The 15,445-nt window shown below is 37.9% G+C and overlaps 2 protein-coding genes and 1 long non-coding RNA gene across 7 annotated transcripts; all 3 read left to right on the forward strand.

Annotated features, from left to right (window-relative positions):
- Positions 1-621: 621 nt before the first annotated feature.
- Positions 622-3,580, forward strand: LOC147564280 (uncharacterized). 5 transcript variants are annotated; one of them, XR_015236819.1, is made up of 8 exons: positions 622-672; positions 749-825; positions 1,241-1,358; positions 1,651-1,739; positions 1,852-1,961; positions 2,143-2,365; positions 2,769-3,012; positions 3,160-3,580. It is a non-coding gene; the product is annotated as an uncharacterized LOC147564280 (long non-coding RNA). The 5 variants fall into 5 exon arrangements; XR_015236818.1 differs by having other exon boundaries at positions 1,852-2,365; XR_015236822.1 differs by lacking the exon at positions 2,143-2,365.
- A 731-nt stretch (positions 3,581-4,311) lies between these two features.
- LOC147564281 (F-box protein CPR1-like) lies at positions 4,312-5,565 on the forward strand. The gene has a single exon (XM_086670721.1). It carries the CDS (start codon positions 4,312-4,314, stop codon positions 5,563-5,565), a length of 1,254 nt encoding a protein of 417 aa, XP_086526847.1.
- A 5,641-nt stretch (positions 5,566-11,206) lies between these two features.
- On the forward strand, positions 11,207-12,433 carry LOC147564282 (F-box protein CPR1-like). The gene has a single exon (XM_086670818.1). It carries the CDS (start codon positions 11,207-11,209, stop codon positions 12,431-12,433), a length of 1,227 nt encoding a protein of 408 aa, XP_086526944.1.
- The last annotated feature ends 3,012 nt before the right edge of the window (positions 12,434-15,445 follow it).

Below are 15,445 nucleotides of genomic sequence, written 5' to 3' on the forward strand. Positions count from 1 at the left end.
TTTAACGAGCTTTAACAGAGAGGGGACTCTCTCATAGGATGAGAAGTAGGTCCCAAATTTTATTAAACCTCAAGAGTCCACCCGCTGAGAGAGTCAGCCAATGGTCAGTGGACGAGGCCCCAATCCCACCCCTATGTGGGAGGCTGGAAATTTGTTGGCCTCCCTGTCCCACAGTACGTAGACTTTGAGAACATAATCATAGTAACCTGTTCCTAGTGTAATCAACTAGGAAACTTCTATTTCTGGCTAAACCTATTTCTCTCTTTCTCACACATCTGATTGAATGTGTAGTTTCTAAATACCAGTGAGAGAGATGATCAAAGGAAGACATCGACGCTCAATCCCTATTCTCCCCGACGATGTCATCACACTACAAGAAAACGTCACATTTGTAACGGCTTCCCTCAAAGCCGTTACAGATAAAGCTTTTGCCACGGTTTCGTTGAAGCCGTTATAAATCTGAATTAATGGCGGCACACATTTGCGCCTAAAACTTTTGTTATAACGGCTGCCCTGCCGATACAATTAACTCTTTTCGTAACGGCTTTTGCGTGGTGGGCCGTTATAATTGTTGGAAGCCCTAAATTAGAAAACAGACCCTCCATCATTATTTTTTCTCTCCGTCGTTTTCCTTCAGTCTAAGCTCATTCTCCTTCACTCTCTCAAACTCTGGTAAGATCTCTCTCATCTTTGTTTCTGTTCGACTTTATCTTTGAGTCTGATTCGTTCTCTATCTCTGGTCTATCAGTCAAATCGACAACAGCGAAGGAGCCAAGCAAAGCAGACTCTCATTCGTTGTCTCTCTCTCGCTCTCTCTGATTTGTGGTAAGATCTTCTCTCATTCTTGTGTCAATCTGTAACCACTTTAGTTATTTTTTATTTCTTCAATTTCTAACCACTTTGATGGGAAGTGAGCAACAACAAAGGTTTTGAAATCTGAATGAAGGTTTAGGTTGATGAAATTCATAGAGAAATCTTCAATTTCTAACCACTTTGATGTGTAAATCTGTGAAAGATTTTAGGGTTTATTTGATTCCAACAACAACAAAGATTCTCGTGAGGGTTTTACCTTGAATCTTCCTTGATGTTTGAAGTTTCAACTTAATCAGTGGTTGAAATTAGGTTTTCAATATTTCATTGATGTTTTTTTTTTTTTTTTCATGGATTAGTTTTGTTTTTCTTATTTCATTTATTGGTTGAACTCTCAAGAATTTTGATGCTGGAATATCAAATCTTGTAGTTTCTTTTTCTCATGGAAAGTTCAGACACCATAGATGATGTGCAAGCTAAAGTTGAATACAAGGAGGGGATTCTACTGGATCAACAGAGACTAATATTTGCTGGGAAACCGCTTGAAGGTAGGCGAACTCTATATTACTACAACATCCAGAAGGAGTCAACCCTTCACCTTGTTCTTCGTCTCCGTGGTGGATGTCTTTAAGTTTATTCGCACTTCATGAAAAAATGAGATGATATTTCTGATGTTAACTTGTAGTTAATTCAACACTTTATGAAATCTTTCCATGAAACACTTTACTTCCCTGTTGGATCCAAGATCTGGCATTTTACTGAGTTGGAAATTAATATCTTTGTTGCTCTAGTTACTTACCTATATCAACTTAACAAGTAGGTATCTTTTATTTCCTGCAGTCACAAGATGTTGCACGAGCTTTTGGAGCTGTCTGTACACCAGATTGTGTTCTAAGTGGCCAGATATTGTCATCTGTACAAAAACCAAGGTAACTAGTCAGCTCTTCTTACCAGTTCTTCCAAACTTGTGATCTAGGTTTGTACATGTTAATTTTTTAAAGATTTTTTTAAGCTGAAATATTATATTTTGTTGGCTTAAAGTGTTGGATGCAGTATCAAGTGGCACCCTGAAGAAAGTACCTAGTCCAAGATGACTATCTTCAGCTCATATGCAAGGATAGTGCTCTTCAACTCCAACAAACCCGTCTATGGTACGTCACTTAACCAAAAAGGTAATAGTAGGTATTGACGTGTGAGTAATGCTTGCTTTAATGAATTACTGTGTTCATTATATTTTAGTGTTTTAACTTGATATTATGGAGCTCATAGCAGGCAGAAAGATGCTACCAAATACTATTGCTTTCCAACCAGCTTATGTTGATTCATTGACAGGCAAATAACAGCTTTTCTAATACCAAAACTTCAGCTACAGTCGAAATTTCAGTCTTCCAAGTTTAAACAAAAAACGAAAAAGAAATCGTTTAGCTATATTTACTTACGACCTTGATTTCCTAATTAGATGATAGTGGTTTTGGTTGTTGTACAAAGTATAGCCAAGAGATTGGTGAGAGCTGCTCCAAAAGGAGCTGCAAGGAAGGAGGTGAGTAGTGACAAGGTAATTTTTTTTAGAAGGGTACTAGGTCGACTGCATTACTGCTCTCTCTTAATTTGGATCAGTCGGAAGATCCGCTTAACATTCACACGTGAACACAACTTAAGAGTTAAGACTGGTTAAGTACACTTGTACGCTAAGATATAGTTTCTTGAACAGTATGTTATTGTTAGGTATTATAACCTAGGCTGGTCGTGAAGTTCAAAATGTTGTAATTCTTATCTATTATCCTTATGGGTGGGTAATCCCCTTCTACGATTAATGATTACTGTCACATTTGTATGCCTTAAATTAGCATTTTCTGTTAGGTCCAACAGCTAAGTTATTCTTTTTTTTTCTTTTCTGTAGGGAAATATTAAGATACATTTGTCATCTCGTATATCTAATATGTCTTCAATTTTTCCAGTTCTGCTATGAATTCAGATACAAAAGAAGAAGTTGCAATTAAGAAGATAGAAAATGCATTTGACAATAGCATAGATGCAAAAAGGACATTGCGAGAAATTAAGCTTCTACGTCACATGGATCACAAAAATAGGCCTCCACAGAAGGAACGCTCCAATGATGTGTACATTGTTTATGAGCTAATGGATACTGATCTTCATCAGATTATACGCTCCAACCAGCCATTAACAGATGTCCATTGTCAGGTTTGACAATACCGATTTTTTTTTCTCTTGTGTATCTTTAAGGGTTATATGAAATATTCCGTTATGTAGTTATTGTTTGTTATAATTGTTTTTCGAATCATATTGCACGTTATTGACATGCTTTTGTTTCAACAATGGTTTCTGCAGTATTTTCTCTATCAGTTACTAGGTGGACTTAGATATGTGCACTCTGCAAATGTCTTACATCGTGATCTTAAGCCGAGCAAGTTATTTCTAAATGCTGATTGCGACCTTAAGCTTGGGAATTTTGCATTGGGTTGGCTAGGACGACTTCTGAAACTGATTTTATGACTAAGTATGTTGTTACTCGTTGGTATCGGGCACCAGAATAACTCCTTCTGGTGACAAAGCAGAGATTTTATGGTTTTAGTACTTGAGATTGACAGAGTTTTGTTTTTTCTGGTGATAAAGCTACTAGGTTCACCGATGACTCCAGTCTTGGGTTCCTCTGAAGTGGTTTTTCTTTTTCTGTTTGATTTATTGTATTAGATTAAGTTATCTAGTTTGTGTTGTTTTTTTATGTTCAAACAGGGAAAACAGTGCTTGATTTCACAGATTTGATTTTCTTTTTTATTTTTATAATCAGTTATTTGTAACGGCTTAACCCTCTCAAGCCGTTATAAAAAATCCATTTGTAACGGGTTTCCTTCTTTAAGCCGTTACAAAAAGACTTTTTATAACGGCCTATAGCCGTTACAAATTTATTAGCAACGGGGTTTTTGTAACGGCTTCAATTTTTTATGTAACGGCCTATTGTTTATTTCAATCGACGTGTTATTGTTATGTTATTTGTCTTGGATAAAGTAAAGGTGACCAATACGTAGACAACCGTTTTTTTTATATGAACAACTGTCTTATGTGGACAACCAAAATAATTAAATTTTTTATATGTACACCAGTTTTTTAAGGGGACAACTCTCTATTATTTTCACTCAACCCCTCTTAGAATTAGATAAATACGAAATATTTAACGAGCTTTAACAGAGAGGGGACTCTCTCATAAGATGAGAAGTAGGTCCCAAATTTTATTAAACCTCAAGAGTCCACCCGCTGAGAGAGTCAGCCAATGGTCAGTGGACGAGGCCCCAATCCCACCCCTATGTGGGAGGCTGGAAATTTGTTGGCCTCCCTGTCCCACGTACGTAGACTTTGAGAACAAAATCATAGTAACCTGTTCCTAGTGTAATCAACTAGGAAACTTCTATTTCTGGCTAAACCTATTTCTATCTTTCTCACACATCTGATTGAATGTGTAGTTTCTAAATACCAGTGAGAGAGATGATCAAAGGAAGACATCGACGCTCAATCCCTATTCTCCCCGACGATGTCATTACCAACAGCATCCTTGTGCTTTTACCAGTCAAATCTATCATAAGATTCAAGTCAGTATCTAAAACCTGGTACTCTCAATTCTCTGACCCAGATTTTATTAAACTTCATCATTATCATGCTATTCAACATGACAAATTTAATCTCATTGTCAGTCACGAGTATACTAACAGATTATACTCCATTGATCATGATTCCTTATCGTCTAATAAACCTCTTCGTTGGACCGATTACCCATTCATCTCTTTTAATAATTCCGAGCTTCACCTAGTTGGTTCTTGTAATGGTTTGGTTTCTTACACGACTACGAGTTATGATGATGGTGGTATTAGGTTTTACCTCTTGAACCCATCTACTACTGAACTTAGAGAAATACCACCACCACCATCACCTATTAATGATAAATTAATTTGTATAAATATCTCATGTGGTTTCAGTTATAATTACAAGCTTGATGATTACAATTTTATGCTTATTTATGAACATCCAAACCCCTTAAGTCAGGTCTGGCTCTATAGTTTAAGTTCCAAGTCGTGGGAATTCATTCAGAACATTGGTTACGAGTTCTATCCTGAAAGGTCTGGTATGTTTGTTAATGGGGATCTTTATTGGTTGGCAACTCCACATCCTGTGCGATCGAGAACAGACTATGATTATGTTTTACTTTTATTTGATATGGTTGATAAGAGATTTAAACAAGTGCCAATACCCAAGCTATTGATTGTCAAAACTTTGTCACCGTTCGGAGCTTTTGGTGTTTTAGGAGACTATCTCTGCATATTTTATGCTATTTCAGAGGATCAAACTGAAGCATGGGTAATGAAGGAGTATGGTTCTTGGAGTAAAGTATTCACCATTACCCTAGACTTAAGTCATTTCAAATTCATTAATTTCATGAAACCTTTGAAGTGTCTCAGTAACGGTTACATACTATTACAGAAAGGTTCTACAGAGTTATTTCTATATGCCCATGAGAAAAAAAAGCCTACAATTTGTAAGCTAAGTGACCCGCCGATTTTTCAATCATTAACTTGTGACGATACGTTAGTTTCACTCAGTTCCTCAACTTATTTGGAGCAAGAAGTGGAGAAAAAAGTTCGAAAGAAAGTTCCACTTGATTCCTTAAATTTGGAGCAAGAATCAGAAGAGAGGGTCAAAAGACGACGGGGACCATTGCCCAATTTACTTCAGTTGTTTCGTTGACTCTTAAAATTTGTATTTACTTAGGCATACAATTAGTATTTAGCGTGCCTCAACTTTCTATTAAGTTCACTTTTATGTCTTAAGTGAACCATGTTTTTTAATTATATTTTTGATGAATTGATATTTATGCACATTTGTACTACTATCAGAGATTGTATGAGTTTTCAAAAGTTCTATTCATCCTTCAATTTGGTCTCTCCCCCAACCCTCCGCCTGATGTGGCGACATACCACTTGAGTATATTTTTTTATTTGAAATTGTCAACGGGATTTAGGGGCCAGACCCTTACAAAGAAAGAAATAAAAAAGGCAAGTCTAAGAAATCAAGTAAACCATACTCTTACAACTCAAAACTGAACTAAGAAATAGAAAACAATGAAATCTAAGGATGCCGCACTCTTATTACTCCTCTTATCACTTGAGTATATACTCTCTCCATTTGTTCCACGCTCAAGTGATATGTCACCACATCAGGTGGAAGGTTGGGGAAGGACCAAATGGAGGGATGAATAGAATTTTTCATTCCATCTTCTCTCTTCTCCGCAACTGAATGTCTTCCTCACTAATTTTAGAATCTAATATCAATTTTACTGCAATTATTCAAAGCACATCACATTTTTATAAACTATGGCACAATGTCTCACATTCTTCATGCCAAGTTAAAGTTTACAACTATATAGCAGTCACTTCCGCTTCAGGGTTGCAGTCAGCCTCCATTTTCGGGCCATATAGCATGTGCTGCATTTCTCTTGTACATATCTCTCTTAAGTCTCACCTAAGCAATAATTTTTCATCGTGGCTCAAGATTGAATATTAACTGATCACTGATTGATTATTTATTTCCCTAAATCACCATTAAAACAAATCTGAAGCTTCTTTCAACCTCCATGAGAACCTCTTCTTTTACTGACGATATAGTAAAACATTTAGAAAAAGCAATTAGAACTAAGGGTCCGTTTGATACGTTTGAAAGTCTGAGTAAGAAATCAAATTTTTTTTTTTCTAATGGGAAAGAAAACCAAGTTTTTTCTTATGTTAATTAAATTTTAAGTGTTTGATAGAGTTGTAGAGAACTGAGTGCCTTTAAAATATCATGGATTCTTCTTTTATTCACCAAATAAAGAGGGTGCCTTTAAATTTAAGTTTCGTCAACATCTTCTTCCAAAAACCCTAATGATTCCCATTCTAGGGTATTCAGTTTTCAGATTTGGGTCTCAATCCATCTTCAATCAAAACAAAAATAATGAAGTAAGGTTTCACATTGGTTTCAATTTTCAATCAATCTTCCAATTTCACATTTGGGCCTTTAGGATTTTAATTTAAAGCTTAGGATTTTCAATTTCGAAAATTAAGGGTTCATGTTGGGGGTAATGAAGCTGCCGAAGGGAGAGATCAGTCAGTGTGAGAGAGGGTGGTTGAAACTAATAATAACTAAACCACATGTAACCTTCATCACTCTCTCTTTCTCTCTCTCTCTCTCTCTCTCTCTCTCTCTCTCTCTCTCTCTTTCTCTCTCTCTCTCCAACCGTCTTCATCATTCTCTGTCTCTAATCGTCTTTATCATTCTCTCCCTCTCTCTAGGAATTTGCCCAGTCGAGAGACCAAGCAAGAACCAATTTCATCTTTCTTTCTCTTTAACCGTCTACCCATCTCACTCTTACTCTCTTCAATCCCCTTGACAATACCTCCATCATCTATTCACTGGTTTCTTCCACCATTACTAATTAAACCACAAGTACATCATTTTATCACATTCATATAACCTTGATCGACAAACATGGCTCCCTTTTTAATCTTCCCAATTCTAATCAGTACAGAGATGATAGAGAGATATATAGAGGCAGATTATGAGAGAGGGAGAGAGGTATAGAGCTTCTTCGAAATAGAGAGAACGGTGGATTGGAGGAGAGGGAGCGTGCTTTTACGAAGGAGTGGGTGGGAATTGGGTTTTACAATGTTTTTATTGGTAAATTTATTAAGCTCTTTTCCCACTTTATTTTCTATGAGAAATCACTTTTCACATTTTTATTGTCCACTCAAACAGCAGAAAGTCTGATTTTCTTATGAAAACCACTTTCTCAACTTATTTTCCCACGTATCAAACGAACTCTAACATTTATTTGATAAAACTTCATTAAAACACAAAAGCATGGAAGAAACAAGATAGAGATACAAATATTGAAGTTAAAAGAAGATGATGCCCATACCTTGAATGAGTAGCAACTCCAGCGATATTTTCCAGCGCTTTCAAAGTCCGATCAGTAAATGGGAGATGGAAAGTGAAAACTTATTTTTAGATAATGGAAATGAGGAGAAGATTATAAAGTAGGTGGTGTTGATGTAAAAATTAGTCAGTCTTATATCAGTCAGAAATAAGAGACTTGACGTTGAATGACGTCTGAATGAATGATTCTTGCTCTTCGATTCCCACTCATGCTCCAGGAAATCTGGGAAAAAAATCTGCAAAGAGTTCGGAAACCTCTCTGGCGCTCAAGACATTCAGATTGCTTTTTGCAGTTAAAGAATTGAATATTGAGTGAACCTTGTGGAACATATGTTCTTCGAGGTGATTCGATGCCTTTTTATAGGCTGCTTTGGACCGACTGTAGATGAACAGTGTGGATGAAGCGGCTTAGATCCATCATTCGGGATTAAGACAACTCTTCGATAATTAGGAGATTGAGGGGTTTTTTTTTTAGTTTATCTCGTATCTTAGATATCTAAAAGTTCCTTTGTTCTAGGATCTTTGCCAGATATCCTACCGAGAGTTGATAGATCTTTAAGTTATGTTTCCTCCTGTGAAGACTCTTGTGTTGGGTTCTGTTGTCTTTCACTAGTGTTCTAAGCGGAATCTCAGACATCTCATGTCTAACACTAGTAGGTCCCAAGATTATCATGCATAAGCTAATAATTAACTAAGAGTTTAGGATTACCTTAATCGCTAGTTTTTCCCTCGAACCTCTCCAATCGAATGCGAAGACCAAGAGCCCCACGTGTTGCTCCTCTACTCAAGACACCTGAATGATCTACTTGATCTCCCACCTTGTAGCTAGCTAGAACTCCAATGGTGGTTTGATACGAAGAACACCTTCTTCTTTATTGACTAGTTAGATAGCTTGAGAATTAGCTCACTTTCTCTTCTCTACTTGATGTTGTAGAGTAAGAAAGCTTCTTGAGAAATTCCACACCTTATTCAAGTCCCTAAGAGACCTTATATAGAGTTCTAAGTTAGAGCCCAACCCTAATTAGATTCTTAAAAAGTCCTTTTTGAATAAGATTAAGGAAATAGTCGAAAATAGAAACTAATTTCTATTTTGCACTTTCCTTAAGTTGTGGCCGTCCAAACCTACCCAAATTGGGCAGATCTGACCGGCCACAATCTGGGCCCAAAAGGTTCCCCTTTTGCCCCCAGCCCAAAACCCCTCTTTTGGGCCTTTTGTGTTATCTTTGCCTAAACTTATTTTTGTCCTATGAGACATGTTTATAGGACTCTTCCATGATTATATGTCTCATTTCCACTAGTCATATCATCCGATCAAATAGACATTCTTATGTGTAACTTGGTGTAGGATCCGGTCGAAGTTAGCCGCGAATACTACGTAATTTGACGATCGTAGTTGGTTTCTAACTAAACACTACGACCCCTAAATCGTCCGGATTTGATGATCTTCTTCATCAATTGTCCTATCCAAAAAATTGCTCGCATTGCATCTTGAAACCCAAGTTACTTAAGTACTTAAGATCTTGTCCCATTGAGATCTTTGATAATAGGGATTAAGTTGGTAAGCGTGTGGCGCAATTCTGCCTCCCATGTTCAGGATTTAAGGCACCGGTCTTGCTTACGTAGACCCCCAGCTCTTCTCGAGAATCCCAGAGCAGACCTGAATGTATTTCAAACAGGGCAGGGTTGGTGCTCCTAAGATGATCTCCGACCTCCAGATTTTGTGTTTAGGTGACAAACATTTTTGGGCTCCGAGGTCCTGTTGCCTTGAGACAACTTGACCCATTGGATTTTTTAGTCTTTTCTTGACTTATTGACGATATTCAGCTACTGAGCATTTTGTGTATCATCACGAGTCCCGCCACTCTTTAGTTAAAAGAAGAGAAACTAAATAGTAGAAAAACTTAGATATTTTCCTTTATCTTTACTTTGTACGTGCGATCCACACGTGGATTTCTGATGCTGCAATAAATAAATTAAATAGGTAATTAAATAAATTTGTGATGGTTTAGAATTTACGTGGACGAGGGTTGAGCGCAAATCCCAAATCCCGGATGCCCTTTGGGGTGAAGTGAATTTCCTGAGCACTATTCATCAAGGTTGATTTGCAGAGCTAACTTTGTTGGGTTGAATTGTTCTGATTTGACAGTTGGCTAGGGTTGATTTTGAGAAATCCGTACATGTGTCAATTTGAAGATAAAAAAAGCTTAATTTTAATGTCTTTCGTTTTTAACCAAATGCCACCTTAAATTTTTGAACATAAAAAAAAAAATCTTTCATCTTGACATACCAAAGACCAAGATAGCTTATCATAAAGCCCTTATATCTAAGTGCTGAAAAAAAACTCATAAAAAAAGCTATATGCGTTCCCAAATGAAATCTTAGTAATTTTAAATTTTACTTAGGTATTTTATGTCTTTTTTGACACTTAGAAAGTCAGTGCAAAAAAATAATTTCTTTGTTGGAGTTTATTTTTTTGTATTTGTTTTAACACTATTAGAAGTGATTTTCATTTTTTAACAATCAAACACCCTCTGAATTGTCAAACACCCTCTAAATTGTCAAACACCCTCTAAATTGTCAGAGCAAGTCCAATCCCAGCCTGTCTTAGGCCGAAAAAACCACTTTTTCACCTAAAATTATTGGCCTCAGCTCAGCCTCTAAAATTCAGCTCCAGCCCCAGCCTCTCTTGAGGCCGAAAATTTGTTCATGTGGGAAACGCGTGTGTGCACTTTTAGTTGGTGTGCGAAAAACGTGTGTGATTTTATGTATATATAAAATACGTGTTTGAACTATTTTTCGAAAAAAAATATATTCGGGGACCGACATTTGGTGGGATGTATTTTAATTACTAATATTTATGTTTTTCTAGAATTTAAAAAAAAATTAAAACTAATTAGAATTACAAAAAATGTATTTTGATTTTTAAGTTATTTATAATTTTTTAATTATTTTTAATTATTTAAAAATAAATAAATAAAAACAAACAGATCTGGCCGTTGGATAAACCAACGGCCAGATCTGTCCCCCAAGTGACCGTCCCAACGGTCACTTGGGGCCTCCATTCAGTCGCCCCTAATGTTAGGGGCGACTGAATGAGGAGCCCCAGCCTCCGCTCCAAACGGCTGGGCTTGGAGCGGGGGGCTGAGGCCATAAATTTGAATTTATGGCCTCAGCCCGGCTGGGGTTGGACATGCTCTCATACTCCCTACGCAGATTTTGTGTTGTTGCGGAAACTATGGCCAGCTTTGACAGATATCTCACATGTGGGTGTGCGTGAGATTTAGGTCGGTGCTGATATCAAAAACAACCTAGAGCTAAACCTAGCTACTTGTATACAGATTGGGTCCTACTCTTCAAATCTCTTTGAAACTCCCTTTTCCCTCTCCCATGCATCTGATTGTGTAATTTCTGAGCAACAATGAGAAAGATGATCAAAAGACAATCCCCGATTCTCCCCGACCATGTCATCACATACAACATCATTGTGCTTTTACCACCCAAATCTGTCTTCAGATTCAAGTCAGTATCTAAAACCTGGTATTCTCTATTTTCTGACCCTGATTTTATTAAACTTCACCATAATCATGCTATTCAACAAGACAAATTTAATCTCATTGCCAGTCACAGGATTACTAATAGATTATACTCCATTGATCATGATTCTTTATCATCTAATAAACATCTCCGTTGGGACGATTACCCATTCATCTCTCTTAAATCGGGTCTTTACTTTGTTGGTTCTTGTAATGGTTTGGTTTCTTACATTACTGAGGATAATGATTATGATGGTGATGGTACTAGGTTTTACCTCTTGAACCCATCTACTACTGAATTTACAGAAATACCACCACCACCTATTAATGATAGATTAAATCGTAAGAATCCCTCTTGTGGGTTCGGTTATAATTGCAAGATTGATGATTACTATTTTATGGTAATTTATGAAAACCGGTATGAATATTTAAGTCAGGTCTGGCTCTATACTTTAGGCTCCAAGTCGTGGGATTTCATTGCGAACATTCCTTACGAGATCGATTATGAAAGGTCTGCTATATTTCTTAAAGAGGGTCTTTATTGGGTGGCATATCCGAAGCCAAACGACATTTATGTTTTACTTTTATTTGATATGGTTGATAAGAGATTTAAGCAAGTGCCAACGCCCAAGCTATTGCTCGTGGAATGTTTGTCACCAATGGGAGCTCTTGGTATTTTAGGAGACTATCTCTGCGTATTTTATGCTATTTCGGAGGATCAAACTGAAGCATGGATAATGAAGGAGTATGGGTCTTGGAGTAAAGTATTCACCATTAACGACAGTTTGTCTCGTTTAAATTACATGAAACCGTTGAAGTGTCTCAGTAACGGTTACATACTATTACAGAAAGGTTCCACGGAGTTACTTCTATATGCCCATGAGAAAGAAAAGCCTACAATTCGCAAGCTAATTAACCTGCCAATTTTTCAAGCATTGACTTGTAACAATACGTTAGTTTCACTCGGTTCCTCAACTTATTTGGAGCAAGAATCAGAGAAAAAAGGTCGAGAGAAAATTCCACTCAATTCCTTAAAGTTGGAGCAAGAATCAAAGGAGATGGTGAAAAGACGACAACGACCATTGCCCAATTTACTTCAATTGTTTCGTTGACTCTTAAATTTGTATTTGATTAGAGCATCTCTAATGCAAAATTTAAAAAAATCTCTATTTATCCTATGTATCAAGTTCTAATTGAGATTTTCACTCTCACGTGGCACAAATAGAGATCCTCAGTTTTTTGTGTCTCAAATGGAAAAGGTCTTATTTACTCATGTGGCATAGTTATTTTTGTAAATAAATAATTAGTTATTTAGAAGATATAGAAGACCCGATTTCTATTGGTTGAAAATCAAATATTGATGAGTTGGACAATTAGTGATATCTCAAGAGGACTCTCTATTTCTAGACTACGTAAATCTCCTTCGACTCCTTCAACTCCTTCAATATGTCAGAAAAGGTTTTATCTTTGATGTGCGAGAAAGGCTTGTTGAAGGACATGAAGAAGCCTTGCATGGAGTTTTGTGAGCATTGTGTGTTCGGGAAGGCACACGGAGTGATGTTCTTCTTAAGCAAGCACAGGAGCAGAGAGGTATTAGACTACGTACATACCGATGTCTTGGGACCGGCAAAGTTACCTTCCAAGGGTGGTTTCAGGTATTTTGTTACATTCGTTGATGATCATTCAAGATTTTTCTAGCTTTATTTTCTGAAGCATAAGAATGAGGTATTTAACACGTTCCTGGTGTGTAAAGAAATGATTGAGAAAAAAACTGGTCGAAAGCTGAAGACTTTAAGATCGGATAATGGGATCGAGTACACGGATGGGCCATTGAAGGAGTTTTGTAATCAGGAAGACATTGTGAGGCACTAGACAGTAGTAAACACACCTCAACAGAATGGAGTCGCAGAGAGATTGAACCGTACACTACTTGAGAAGGCTAGATGTATGCGCTCCGATTCGGGATTAGGCGTAAAATGGTGGGTAGAATCTGTTGCTACGACATGTTATATTGTGAATAGGTCTCCACATTCTTCTTTAGATGGCGGCATACCTTACAAGGTGTGGTCAGGTGAACATGCAGATTAGGGGAGACTTAGGGTCTTGGGTTGTACGACCTATTACCATGTTAAAGGTAATAAACTTGATAATAGAGCAAAGAAAGCAATTTTCTTAGGATATGCTACAAGAGTCAAGGGTTATCGACTATGGTGTACAGAAGACAAGAAGTTTGTAATCAGCAGAGACCTGGTGTTTGATGAATCATCTATTGTAGCTATGGCGAAAGCTACGGTGCCTAGTTGTGGTGATATTGGGTCTACTAAAGCTCAAGTAGTGGAAGTAGAAGCTGAAGACCAACGTGTTTCTAGGAATCATGATCAGGTGGAGTCTCAGGATAGTACTCAGGATGAGGAAATTGATGGACACGATCATGAGGAGGTTCAAGGAGTCGGTACACAAGCTTTACAACAACAACAGCAGGATGTTTCGGTACACACTAGGCCGAAACGGTTATATAAGCTGGTACAGAGGTTAGGGTCAGACAAACCTCTTAGCCATTACGGGCAGGAAAATCTGGTTGAATATGCACTCTCGGTGGAAGACGACGAGCCGGTCACCTTCAATAAGCTATTATCGCAGAGGAAAGAGAGAGTTGGTTGGTTGCTATGCAAGAAGAGATGGAGTCTCTTCACAAGAACAAGACATTGGAGGTTGTCCCATTGCCCGAAGGTAAGTCTGGTATTGGTTGTAAATGGGTGTACAAGAAGAGAGAGGATTCTTCCGAGATCAAGGGTACAACGTATAAGGAAAGACTAGTGGCCAAGAGTTATGCACAGAAAGAAGGGGTCGACTACAATGAGATTTTCTCCCCGGTCGTGAAACATACTTCTATTCGGGTGCTATTGAGTATTGTTGCTCAAAGTGATCTTGCGCTAAAACAACTCGAAGTTAAAACCGCCTTCTTTCACGGAGATTTGGAAGAAGAAATTTATATGGCTCAACCTGAGGGATACAGGGTTGAGGGTAAAGAAAATTAAGTATCTCGTTTGAGGAAGTCTCTTTACGGATTGAAATAATCCCCTCACCAATGGTACAAACGATTTAATTTTTTCATGCTAAAGCATGGTTTTCGCAAAAGTGACTATGATTGTTGTGTTTACATCAAGAAGCTTCGCGAAGGTGAATTTATTTATATCCTTTTGTATGTGGATGACATGCTCATTGCTTCTCGAAGCATGGTGGAGATAGATAAGTTGAAATCTCAACTCAGTCAAGAGTTTGAGATGAAAGACATGGGCTCTGCACTTAAGAGAGAGCGGTCAAGTAAAGAAACTGTACTTGAGTCAGAAAGGTTACATCGAACGAGTAGTCTCTCGATTCGGGATGCAGAATGTGAAGGTGGTGTCAACACCTTTGGCACCACACTTCAGGCTCTCGGGAAGACAATCTCCTACTACTACGGTGGAGAAGGATCATATGGATCGTGTACCGTATGCTAGTGCAATTGCCAGTTTGATGTACGATATTGTGTGTACTCGTCCAGATATTTCACAGGCGGACAGTGTGGTTAGTAGGTTTATGGCAAACCCGGGGAAGCCACATTGGGAAGCTGTGAAGTGGTTCATGAGGTACTTGAAGGGTACTGTTGATACGGGTTATACTTTGGTGGAGACACGTGTCAAGTAAGCGGTTATGTTGACTCAGATTATGCTGACGATCTAGATAGAAGACGATCTACTACTGGTTATGTATTTAGGGTACATGGTGCTCCAGTTAGTTGGCGATCGATGTTACAATCTACAGTTGGGTTATCTACTACGGAGGCCGAGTATATGGCTATGGCCGAGGGTGTGAAGGAAGCATTGTGGTTATGAGGTCTTCTGGATGATCTAAGGATTAAGCAGAAGTTCGTAGATGTATGGTGTGATAGTCAAAGTGCGATCCACTTGACGAAGAATCAAGTTCACCATGCTCGTACTAAGCATATCGATGTCAGGTATCACTTCGTACGAGATGTCGTAGAGGAAGGTGATGTTTCTCTCATGAAGGTTCACACAAATGAGAATCCCGCGGACATGTTGACTAAAGTGGTGACGTGTAGCAAGTTTCAACATTGCCTGAAA

This window comes from Eschscholzia californica, unplaced genomic scaffold (genome assembly GCF_041429995.1).
Source record: "Eschscholzia californica isolate CP2 unplaced genomic scaffold, dmEscCali1.0.p SCAF_1, whole genome shotgun sequence".
Taxonomy (NCBI): domain Eukaryota; kingdom Viridiplantae; phylum Streptophyta; class Magnoliopsida; order Ranunculales; family Papaveraceae; genus Eschscholzia; species Eschscholzia californica.